At 48.0% G+C, this 13,079-nt stretch overlaps 1 protein-coding gene across 3 annotated transcripts in view; it reads right to left on the reverse strand.

The window, feature by feature from the left end:
• The window catches only part of CCZ1 (CCZ1 homolog, vacuolar protein trafficking and biogenesis associated), a 732,451-nt gene that overhangs the window by 431,938 nt on the left and 287,434 nt on the right, over window positions 1–13,079 (reverse strand). For all 3 annotated transcript variants that reach the window (XM_069645641.1, XM_069645642.1, XM_069645640.1), the window contains one exon: window positions 3,078–3,253. In XM_069645641.1, coding sequence (XP_069501742.1) covers window positions 3,078–3,253 — 176 coding nt within the window. The remainder of the gene's footprint in view (window positions 1–3,077; window positions 3,254–13,079) is intronic.

The raw sequence follows: 13,079 nt of genomic DNA on the forward strand, positions 1-13,079 counted from the left end.
ATATGGGGTTTAATACAGAAGGCTTCTGCATAAATTGCGGCCTTTGCAACAAAACAGATCTGCCTCATCATTAGGCAATATATGCTTTCATTAATAGTATCCTAGCTAGGCTGATATTTGAGACCCTTTAAATCAATCTTCTAAGGCTCTATATACCCAATCAAAGCATGCATCTGTCCAGAGGGAATCTAAGTACACTCTTCCATGTCACTCTCTTGATGCTAGTCCTTTGCTCCTCATTAGCGATAAGATGCCTGGAATCTGGGGCATCTTACACAGCAACATGACATCTAGCCATCTCACTACCATCAGAAATGCTCCTGTGGCATGCAGGGTGTCCCCCTGTCGGTCCAGTCCCAGGTCATAACAGGCAGGGATTTTGCATTCACCAAGAAGGCACCCTAAAGGTCCACTAAGGCTCTGTGGGTCTGCATGTCCTCACAACATGGCGATTCCCCCAATCCCCAATTTGTCCTCAACTGTACATTTCCTCATGTATGGCACCATATCCACCAAGGAGTTTGGTGTGAGCTCCCAGGGCCATGGATTTTAATGCCCGACAATAGCAGAATCAAACATTTTCCGACTGTGTCGCGGGCTAAAAAAAAAGCATTAGCAAAGCCAACAGTTTTGTTTTTTTGTACAGGCACTGGATAAGAATTTGTCAGGCACTGCCGTAGTGGTACTATCTGGCCATAAGGTCGCAACAGCTGGCAAGTAGTATGAGAAGCAGCCACAGTCTGAATTCATGTAAAATAAATGGTATAAGAAGCAGTAGATCATCAAAAGAAAAACAAAGCCTTTTCATATTGTTGCTAGAAGGCAAATTGACCCATTTAATGTGAAACCTTGAATCAGTCCCAGGTGTCTTTGCCATCAGTGCTTTACAGTGTGGGAGTAAGCATATGCTTAATATAAGAGCAACTAAACTACAAGTCCCAGAATGCAAAAGGGTATGGGTTGAAAAGCAAGAACTGGCTCAAGGGTGGACACTTTGCTGTTTTGTCACTTAACAAATATTTCCTCTCTGCAAAATTATGTGGTTTGGTGTAGTGGTCAAATAAGCTGTACCTAAACATTTAGAAGTCTGTAGGAATAAGAAAATGAAGCAGTGAAATTGAAAAGTATGCCATGGCTCAAATAAATACTAAACCTTAAACAGGACGTCTAAGTGCATGCATCAATCACACAAATACCTTGTATTTAGGTGCTAAAAGCATTAATAAGAATTGTGGATGAACATTTCCTGGGCGGTTATGACTGATGTTCTTACATTAATGCTTCTGTTCTCAACTAAACTCGAGATATCTTTTCATGAACGTAAACAATGATATTTCAGCAAAAGAGAATGGGAGACATTCCACAGGAACATTAAACATTTGCTAGAAATACTAAACTGAGCGATACAGTAGTACAGGCGTGTCAAAAGAAAATTATCTATTTAAAATGAAATGTACGTGCTGGAAGAAGGCAGCAACATGGTTCCAACAGCTGCCCATGAATGATCGGTACCATTCAACAGTAGCAAGCAGTGAGTCCCACTGAATGAAACGTGGAGGTTTTGAAGTTTAACTAGCTAAGGAAAGACACTCCGTATATATCAAGTGGCTAAAGGCACACTTGGTTAAGACATTTTAATACAGCAATAGGTGATTAAAGCTGCAAATAAGGCATCTGTCAAAAGACTGCTTCAAAAACACTGAGGCAGTTCCATAACAGCAGACAGTTTGATCATATGGCATAACAGTACTCGCTCAGAGATCTTAAACGTGGCGCTGGTATGTGGGGAAGCCAACCACTGATGGCTCGGTCGTAAGGTTGTAGAGAAGCTCTACTATTACCTGAAACATGTGACAGAGACACAGCAAAGTACACAGGTCATACAAGGAAAACCCGGCCGAGTTGTATCCCACCTAAAACCAGAAACAACGAGGAAGTACCCCAAAGAGAGTAATCTGGAGACAAAGTGACAAGAAAGTACCCTGACCTTGTGGGAAACCCACACCCTGTTGGAAATGTTGAGAAGAAACTGCCCTGACACCTAATATTTTAGTTGGACCCATGAGAGGACATTTTTGTTTAAATAAAATCTACGTAAGAGATGTATTCAGACTCTTTGTGGAGATTACTCCGATATATGATGTAGGGTAAAAAGCCAAACGCACGCCACACAGTGTGCCTCCCTCATTACAACCCATCGCCTTTCCATCTGTATTCCTAACCCAATAGTTTTGTCTAGTAGATAACCCTTTTGGTATACAACTTCCATGATACCTGACCATTGACTATGCTGGCTAGGGATGGTGGGGGTTGTAGTCTGAAACATCTGGAGAGCCAAAGGTTGAAGACCCCTGGCATAGAGTAAACACGGCCTAACTCCCAGTAACAAAGTGAGCAGTCTGCCAGATGTTGCTAGAATGTTTCATCCCACAACCTTACTGCCTTACAATTTGAGTAGTGAAAGCTCCGAACAACCAAGAGCCTAACCACGGATGAAAGTGTCACAGTGTCACTCAGGAGGCTTTCACCACCACTGTGTGCCAATGGCCAATAGCTTTCTGCAAAAACGTATCTAGTACATTGGCAAGTTCCATATCCACTGCTCCAATGATTATCTGGATATTTGGTGGAGTGTAGCAGCATCTAGATTATCTAGAATTGTCAAGTGTATGCAGCGCATCCTGGGCCCGTTCACATGTCTGGTCTGTGTGCTGGCCCGATTCCCACGGTCATGGAAACACTGCTCTACCAGGTTCCGTAGCTTTTGGTCAGGCAGAATGCATCTTTCAGAAATTCGACAGTGAGGGAAATTACATACAAACAAGGTTAACACTTTACCCAAGCATTTCACCTCCTCTAGAACACTGTCCTACGTATTTTCCAATGCTTTCTCTAGTGGGAACCCTCTTAGATACTCTTGAGTCCAGCAAGGACATTCATCAGGTGGGATCACTCCTCGTACAAATTAGATACTTTAACTGCAGTGGCATGAGTAGGTCGTATAATCCATGAGGGCCATGGGCAGAAAGGCAACATTTTGATTTATCTTTTCTACTGAAGAAGAGTATCGTACTTACCAGATGAGCTGGTCATTGTATAAAAATGCTGTATATTTGACAATCTCGAGGCTTTCCTCCATTTTGTTTATAAAGGACTGGATTTTCAGGTATGTCATTTTATCCAACGGGAAAAAGCTGATGCCGCCGAAGATGTCCAGCAGGTCGCATGACTGTAAGTGCAACGTTTGCAGATACTGTAGGAATCAAAGAAACCGAAAGAACAATTATTGTATTGCTGGCAAGCCACATCCATCGAAAGATTGATAAACAAGACCATGGTTCACGTTCAAGCCCTTATTCTATAAAGGGAAGAAAGAGACTGTTGAGCAGTAGCCCTGCAGGGTGGATAGAAAATCCGTTGTTTAAACCCAGTGCTATCAAGCGGTGGCCTGACAGAAGCATTGATGGGGACACCTCCTTGCCATCCTTGACTAGGCTTCAAAGCTCTCTCTAATATCTCCCACAGGGAGACATTCTGCAGCTTCTGAGATGAAGGCCGAAGGTAAAGGGGGCACTGGGCTTGGCCTCAGAATGTCTACACTGAGATACTTAGCATGTCCTTAGCAGGGGTGGTTTGCTGGGACAGGGGTCTTGGTTAAGACTCATGCAGTAGACAGGTCAACCATAACTTGCATTCCCAACACGTGCTGCTCAGAGTGACACACATCAGTAGGTGTTGCAAAAAGAGCAAGTTACTTACCCTAGGTAACGTTCTTTTGATTGGATGTTCCTCCCACGTATTCCTCATCTTATGATAATTATCCTTCTAGCTTTAGCTGCTTGTGTTTTCGACAGGGAGCGCTGTGTGCCGTCTTATTGAGTCAATGTCCCTCGAGGGCCGCCGTTCGTTTGTCGACATCATCATCAGTATAAGTAGCGCATGCAGCGCCCGTTGGCTTCAGTTCTGTTTTCCCCCATCCTTTAGAGGAATTACCATGGATACCATAGACCATAGACTCAAAGAAAGCGTAAAGTGTAAGAACGCGTAAAGTGGTAGGTTGGGAGGGGTGATGAGGTATTCATAGGAGGAACATCCAATCGAAAGAATGTTACCAGAGGTAAGTAACTTGTTCTTCTAATGTATTTTGTCCTTCCACGTATTCCTCATCTTATGATAGACTCCCAAAGCAATAAAAATTTGGAGGTGGGAGTAAAAATTATATTTGTCATGGACTGAATGAAGGACTACTTTTCCAAATTGTCCTTTGGCAGTAATGGTCACAAACGTGTGAACAGTGGACCAAGTGGCGGCTGAACAAATGTCTTTGAATGGAACTCCTCCTGGAAGAGCAGCAGAGGTTGCCATGTCCCTTGTGGAATATGCTCTCAAGCCTTCCGGCGGGTCTTTGCCCACTAACCTGTAACATTCCCCAATAGCCAGGATGATCCATCTGGATATGGTCCGTTTTGTTACAGCTAAACGGAATTTAGGGCCTGTATCCCCAATTAATATTTGGTCATTTTAACGAAATCTAGCCATTCTTGATGTATAAATACTGAGAGCCCTTTATGGGTCTAGCCTATGTAATCTTTCCTCCTCCTTTTCAGGATGAGAAGATGGATAGAAAGTTAGCAAAATGAGCTTCTGCAACAAGTGGAAGTCAGAGATTCCTTTAGGTAGAAAAGAAGGTTTCACCCTGAGAACAACCTTGTCTTTATAGAAAACCGTATGTGGGGGTTTATAGGAAAGTGCCTGCAACTCGCTTACCCTGGGGGCTGACGTTATGGCGATTAGCAAAACTGTTTTCAAGGTTAACAGTCTTAATGGGCATGAGTGTATAGGCTCGCAAGGAATGCATGTAAGACATTTTAACACCAGGTTAAGATACCATACATGGAACTGGTGGAAATACATTAGTAAGACCCTTTATGAATTAACAATCAGAGGGATTTTAAAATATGAATCTTACTCTGAAGAGCGCTTGAAAATAGATAGCGCCACAAGGTAACCTTTAATTGTTCCAATCTGGAGCCCCAGATTCGCCAAATGTAACAAAAAAGAAAGCACCATAGGTGTGTCACATAGCAAGGGATCCACATTCTTATCCCTGCACCAACTGCTGAACTTGCTCCAATGGCAGCGGTGCAAAGATTGCATTGCTGGCCTTCTGGCCAAAAGTAAGTACTCCATTATGTCATCTGGGAGGTCCCAATCCTTGTATCTCAACCTCTCAGAAATCATGCGTGAATGTTTAGAGTCTTGACCTTTGGATGGAGAACCCAAACCTCCTCTCGCTAAAGAAGGTCCTCTCTTTGTGGAAGACGCATTGGAGGGCAGATGGACATGCCCAGAAGGTCTGTGTTCCACGTCCTCCTAGCCCAATGAAGAGCAATAAGGATCATGGATTTCCCAAACTTTCTCAACCTTCTGATAACATGAGGAATGACGTGTACTGGAGCAAACGCGTACCGGAGTGGAAACTCCCAGTCCACTATGAACACGTCCCCTAGAGCTCCTCTTGGAGGAAATTGCCTGGAGCAAAATAGTTTGCATTTCCGATTGACACTGGTAGCAAATAGATCGACTTGTGGGGTTCCCCAAAGGGTGAAGATCTCTAGGAAGACTTCCTAAGCTAGTTCCCACTCATGTGGGACTGTGCTCTGCCTGCTCAGAGCATCCGCCGCCATGTTCTCCTCTCCTGCTAGGTGAACTGCTGATAGAGAGATTCCTTCTTCAATTGCTCAGAACCAGAGCTGCATTGCTTCTCAGCACAGTAGTACTGACCCTATGCCTCCTATCTTGTTGAGGTACTACATGGCCACTGTGTTGTCCATCATTATTAGGATATTCGTTCCCTGTAGAGGGCAGAAAGGCCTTCAAAGCTAGTTTGATTGCCCTCAGCTCCAAAAGGTTAACGTATAGTTTGGACTCCGACAGAGTCCAAAGACCGCTGATTGTCAGCTCGCTGGCGTGGGCTCCCCACCACGTGAGTGAGGTGTCAATCACTACAGTTCTCTCCAGCCATGGCTGCCAAAAAGATTCTCCCTTGAGAATGTTGTCCTTGCAAGCCCACCACAGAAGGCCCTGAGCGACTCTGCTCGGATCTTCCAGGTGGGCTGACATTCTGCCTGAGAATTGGGACCATTGAGTCCTGAGAGCCCATTGGAGGGATCTCATTCTGAGATGAGCCTCTGGCACCAGAAAAATGCAGGATATGATATGATATATGATATGATATGGCCTTTATAACGTGTCTATACACAAGTGTTTCGAGGAACGAATGCCATAAGACCAAGCAACCTCAAAAAATCAAAGGCCGGAAGATGCTGGGCACTCTGGAATTAGGTGACCATCTGCAGAATATGTTGAGCTCTCACCTTGGGTGGGGAGGCTTTCCAGGAGGAAGCATCCAGGACTGCTCCAATAAATTGGAGTCTTTTAGATGGTATCATGTTGGAATTCTTGCAATTGAGGGCGAAGCGCAGTTTGTGGAGAGAGTGGCAGGTTACGCAGAGATGTTCTCGGGTTTGTTCGGGGTGAACGGGCCCTGATCAGACAATCGTCCAGGTAGGGATATATATGTGAATCTCCCCCCCCTCCTGAGACTCGTTGCCTGCCACCACCACCATTAACTTGGTGAAAACCCTTGGGGCGGAGGTCAGCCTGAATGGCAGAACTCGAAACTGATCATGAGAACCGCCAAACTCACATACTTTCTGTGCTTGTGATGGATAGGCACATGAAAGTAAGCATCCTGAAGGTCCAATGACACCATCCAGTCTTGGAGTTGGAGAGCCTGAAGAATTTGCGAAAGGGTAACCGTCTTGAAGTTGTCCTTCGTGAGGAACCTGTGGGTCTCAATCCTCTGTCCTTTTTGGGAATTAGAAAGTATGGGGAGTACCAACCCTTGTTACTTTCCGCCACAGGTACTGGTTCTATAGCACCTTTGTCTAGCAGGGTCAACATTTCCTGCACAAGGAGCAGATCCGGAACTTTGAAATTGTTGTTCCCCTGGTGGTTGATCCTGAGGCCTTTTTTGTAAAGGAAGGCGGTAACCTCGGGCTACAGTTTCTAGTGCCCAACTATCTGAAGTAATATCCCGCCATTCCTTCAGATGCTGAGTAAGTCTTCTTCCCACCAGGGTCTTGTGAGTCAAAGACTCAGAGTGGTTTTGAGGCTGCTGAAGCGGCAGCTGAGGGTAAATATTTTGCTGCATGGGCCGTCTTAGCACCTCTCCCTCATCCACCACCAGGGAATCTTCTCTGACCTCTTTGACTGGCTTGTCCTCTTCTCTTCCAATTGAGGAGTAGAATCAAAAGCACTTACCCCTTCAAGATGATGAACCGGAGTAGGGGTGTTGAGGCTGTGTAATGACGACGCTAAGGGATTTAGCCGCCGCTTTCAAGGTCTGCAGCTTTTCAAAACTCTCATCAGCCTTGCTGCTAAACAGCCTCGAGCCGTCAAAGGGCATATTGAGAAGTCTATACTGCACAACTGGTGCAAATCCGGACTTCCTGAACCACATAAATCTGCACAACAAGGTGCTAGTTGCCATGGATCAGCTGATGCTGTCTGCAGTATCCAAACCTGACTGGAGGCATTCCCCCATTGCCTCCTTACCATCCTTGATAGCCAGGAAGCTGTCTCTTTCTTCACCTTCCGGGATGTGTCCAGCTACCATAGCTACGCAGTCCCACAGGGTAAACATAAATCTAGACAAAATACAAGTTTCGTGAGTTGACTTTAACGCCATAATACCAGCAGTAAACATGTTTCTTACCTAGGCATCCACTCTCTTATCATCCCTATCAGGAGGGATAGAGGGGTATGCTGATTGCTTAGATGTGGCATCTAGAACCACCAAACATTCTAGTGTTGGATGGTTTGTTAAGTACTCTGGGTCACTGCTGGATGGCCTATATTTCTTAGCAACATTTTTATTTACTGTAGCTGCAGTCTCTGGTGTCTCCCAATTTGTTGAGACCCTTTTTTGTAGTGCAATGCGAAAAAGCAAAATTTGATCTTTTTGGGGACCCGGAGCCAAAATATCAGTCAGGTTATCCTGCTCGAAAGAAGGAGTAGGCCTGCGCCAATCTACAAACTCTATCACCTTGCTCATTAGTTTCCTATATGCGGAGTCAGCGTGGCCAGTAGGAGTAGGATCTGGTTTACCAAATTCCAGTTCAGGAGAGGTATCTATACCACTGGTGCTTCAGGAATTAATTAAGTGCATTGAGCGTTAAGACCGATAGAACACCATCTAGCCCCTGATACCCCCGTTAGGGGTCGAACAAAGAGGAGGAAAGGGGGCCATGAACAGCATTGCAGCGGCGATACTAGGAGGGGCACAAAGGACTGTGGAAGCCACATGGTGGGGGAAGCTGGAGCCGGAATGGACAGGGGGACCCTGAGGGGCATACAACAGGACATCCATGCAGTATTGTCGGAATTGCGAACATTTAGGGCAGAGCTCCAGGGCTCACTGAGAGGGTCACAAAGGTGGAGGACTGAGTGGAGGCCTTGGAACACTCACACCGCGCCGCAGACATCGGCGATGTGGAGGTAGAGATGCGACTGAAGGAACTCTAGCGCCGGGACCGAGAGGTGAGGGCCAAAGTTGGCGATATCGAAAACAGAGAGGGGAGGAACAATTTACATGTCTGGGGGCTCCCGGGTCGAGAGACGGAAACACAACAGGAGCTTGAAAAGTGCCTTCTTCGTCTGGTGCGGGACCTGCTGGGGCCTCCCCGGAGAGAGACATTAAGTTTCAAAGGATCCATAGGGGTGCTGGACGCAGGGAAGGACCGTGCTTGGTGGTTGCCAAGTGCCATTACTACACCGATAAGAAGGAAATCCTACAGAAGGCAAGGGCGCGTGGCACAATCGAATGGGAGGGAGTGCAGATCAGGATTTTCCAAGACCTATCCGCCTATACCCCGGATCAAAGGTGCAAATGTAAGTCCCTAACGAAATGGCTTCAAGATAAGGGAGTGAGGTATCGTTGGTGCTTTCCCTTCGCCCTCATGTTCGAACTCAGGGGTGAAAATTACGTCCTACATCAAGGTGAAGATGCGGACAACCTGTTACAAGAACTACAGAGCGAGGAGACGCAGCTAGAGAGAGAGTCAGCGCCAGCTGAGGGAGTGCTTCAAAAGCGCATTCACTCAGTCTAAAGGGACCAAAAGAGACAACAGATTTAGGCGAACAAGGAAGCCTAGGGCACGGCACTCGCCACCCCCGAAATCAGGCGTGTCTGAAAACAGTTTGTTGGAGCCGAGGGGCGATTGAGTTAAATCCGTACTGCCCTGTGCTCACTCATTTGGGGGGGGAACGGCCTGGCCGACCATCACTCGCCACATACCCTGGTGACCTGGCAAAGTACAGATGTGTCTACTCAATTGGGCTCAATGCCCTGTTGTTTGGGGTTTGGTGGGTGGGATTGTTGTTGGGGGTTCGGGAGGGACCTGGGAGAGTCAGGGGGACGGGAGAGGGGGGGTGAAAGGCTCGGCATGCACAATGTAGGGGCTTTTGTGACGAATGAGAGGATAATGGCCCGGGGCACAGGTGATCTTCCTGTACAGGGTTATGGTTCATTTAAAGGTTGCGACCCTCAACCTTAAGGGTCTGAATTCACCAAATAAGAGGTCTCTGACCTATAACATGTTCCGGTCCCTCAAGTTATCAGTCCTCTTCGTGCAGGAAACACGTTTTAAACAAGGGATGGAGCGTTCCCAGCGGAAAGGGGCAGTGGGGCAAATGTTCTGGGCCTCCAACAAGGATCGCAAAAAGGAGGGGGTAGGGATAGTTCTGGCAAAATCCTTTTGCATGAAGGCGCTTCAAACTAAGGGGGGCTTTGGAGGGAGATTTCTGGTGCTCAAGGGTCAAGTGGATGGGGCCTTGTTTACCTTGGCCACAGTGTACACACTCAATGTAGGCTAAATTCACTTTCTTAGGAGGGTCATTGCGACACTGGAGGAATGGGGGGAGGAACACATTTTAGTTGGTGGCGACTGTAACTTGGTCCAAGACCCGGGACTGGACTGGTGGTCAGCAAGGGGGAGGGTGGACACCGAAGCAGGTGGGAAAGGAGAACAGAGAGTTTACAGTGCTCCTCGATGACCACTTTTGGGCAGACGGGTGGAAGCTTTTCCATCCCCAGGCGGGAGGCTATACTTTCTTCTACCCTCCACACTCTACCTACATGAGGATAGACCTATTATTAATCCCCAGGGAGCAAGTGGAGGACATCACATCCCTCAGAGTGGAAACAGTCACGTGGTCAGACCATGAAATGGTGATGGCATCCTGGCAGTTCGAAGCAAAAAGAAGAGTTAGCCTGGGTTGGCGCTACAATGATGTTCTTCTCTGGGACCCAGTCTTCAGGGAGTACCTGGGAAATGAAATTCGATCCTTTTTTGAGGTCAATGAGACAGGGGAGGTACACCCCAATAATGTGCGGGAAGCTGCCAAGGCCACAATACAGGGTCTGTTGATAGCAGAGGGAGCCCACAGAAAGTGGGAGAGGGACTAATTGAAAGTAAGCTACGGGAAGAAATCGGGGGACTCATGGCGCAGCTGAGTGGAGGGGGGGACAAGAATGAGTTGCTCCATCTCATTCGAGACAAAAGGCAGTCCCTACATACCACACTCATTGGGGAGGTCCTGAAGAAATTGAGATATATGAAACAACGATACTATGAGAGGGGTGACTTGGTGGGATCTCTGCTGGCGAACATGGTCAGGGGGAGCAGTTGGGACAGAAGAGTAGAGAGGATCTGAGATAAAGGGGGGATAAGGTTGGCCCTCAAGGCGGGGTACCCAGGTGTTTTGCCGAGTATTATGAGGAGTTATATAGGAGCGAGCCAGAGCCATCAGGACGTTCCTGGACGGCTTGGCAATCCCAAAGCTTACCCCTGGGGAACTTGCGGCCCTGGAGGCCGAAGTCACGGCCAAAGAGGTGGTGGCCACCATAGGCAGACTGCAGGCAGGTAAAGCCCCGTGGCAGGATGGATACACCACTGATTTCTTTAAACAATTTCAAGAGTTGCTGGCAGCCCCGTTGGTGAGGGTTTACAATACCTCTAGTGAAATAAGCAGGGTTCCCCCACATTTTTGGAAGCCAGAATAGTGGTCATACCCAAACCAGGAAAGGATCCCACGCTTTGCCAGGCATACAGTCCTACCTCGCTTTTAAATGTAGATGCCAAGATCCTTGCTAGGGTGCTGGCAACTAGGCTTGAGAGGGTTCTCCCCAGGTTGGTTCATCTGGACCAGACAGGCTTTGTTAAGAATCGCCAGGGGGCAGACAATCTAAGCAAGACCCTACACATGCTGTACTCACCCATAGTTAAAAAAGAGGGAGCTCTGAGGTTGTCCATAGACGCAGAGAAAGCTTTTGACCGTGTGAGCTGGTCATTCCTGAAAGGGGTGTTGGCATTGGTCGGGATGGGGGAGAAATGGGGTGGTTGGATAGCGGCCCTCTACTAAATAACCTATCATATCATATCATATCATACTCCAACCCAAGAGCAAGAGTGAGGGTAAACGGGGAAGAGTTGCACCCGTTTGGGCTTGGCGGGGAAGGAACAAGTTACTTACCTGTAACTGTTGTTCTCCAGCATGGGTCTGGCATGGATTCACATGCTCATGAATATTCCCCGTCGTCAGGCTGGGAATCCTCGGTAAAGAAAAAACCAGTATCAGTTTCGTTTCTGATCTGTCTTTCGTAGTAATAACCAATCACTGGTCTCTGCGTCATACTGACCACAGCCAATGACTGCCCTCTACCTAAGCACCGCCTCTGGCAGCCATCTTCAGATTTGGAAGCACGTGAAGTGGCAGTATGACCAAGTGAAGAGCCGCAGAGGGGTAGGCGGGAGGGTTCGCATGTGAATCCATGCCAGACCCATGCTGGAGAACAACAGTTACAGGTAAGTAACTTGTTCCTTCTCCAGCATGGGGTCTGGCATGGATTCACATGCTCATGAATAAAGAATACATAGCAGTACACACATGCACAACCACGGGAGGTGGCAAAGGCTCAACATTAAGCATCACATCAACTCAACATTAAGCATCTTACCTCCTCACCAGGCTCACCTCAGGCGAACAGGTTGCGCAGCACTGCTTGGCCGACCCTGGACTCCTCCCTGGAATCCCGGTCGACGCAGTAGAATTTCGTGAAGGTGTGCGTCGACCTCCACGTAGCAGCCCTGCATATGTCCAGCAGGGGCACACCAGATAGGAACGCCGTGGTAGCTGCGATCGCTCTGGTGGAATGGGCTCTCGGACGGCCAGGCAGCGGTCGGTTTGCCAACCGGTGACAGCACATGATACAGCCGGAGAGCCATCTGGAGATGGAAGCCTTCGAGGGAGCCTTCCCCTGATTGACAGGTCCAAAGTTCACAAAGAGTTGTGACGTCTTCCGAAAACCCTTCGTGCGGTCCACGTAGAACTTCAGCGCTCTAGCTACATCCAGCGAGTGCAAAGTCCTCTCAGCCGGCGACGAAGGCGACGGGAAAAACACAGGTAACACCAAGGGTTCGTTGAGATGGAAGTCCGACGGTACCTTGGGCATGAAGGAGGGGTGCGTCCTGAGCACTACCCTCGTGTCGTGGAAAGTCAAGTACGGGGCCTTGCAGGAAAGGGCCTGGATCTCTCCCACTCGTCGTGCGGAGGTGATGGCCACAAGAAAAGCTGTTTTCCACGATAGAAACTTCAACGGGGCCGAGTGCAGAGGCTCGAACGGAGGTCCCATGAGCTTGGTCAGCACCACGTTGAGCTCCCACGCCGGGGCCGGAGCCTTCACTGGCGGGAACGATCTGAACAGTCCCTTCATGAACTCTTTCACCAGGCGATGAGACCACAAGGACGTCCGCCCCGTGGTTCTGGTGTATCGGGAGATCGCAGCAAGATGAATCTTGATGGACGCGTGTGCCAGCCCAGCCTTGGCCAGCGTCAGCAGGTACGGCAGTACTTGGGGAGCAGTAATCCGTAGAGGGTTAATCTTCTGTGCGTGGCACCAGACAGAGAACCTCTTCCATTTGTGTCCGTAGCATTTAAGAGTCGAGGACGCCCTG

Source organism: Ambystoma mexicanum, chromosome 2p (assembly GCF_040938575.1).
Source record: "Ambystoma mexicanum isolate Mex_15411 chromosome 2p, UKY_AmexF1_1, whole genome shotgun sequence".
In the NCBI taxonomy this organism is placed as follows: domain Eukaryota; kingdom Metazoa; phylum Chordata; class Amphibia; order Caudata; family Ambystomatidae; genus Ambystoma; species Ambystoma mexicanum.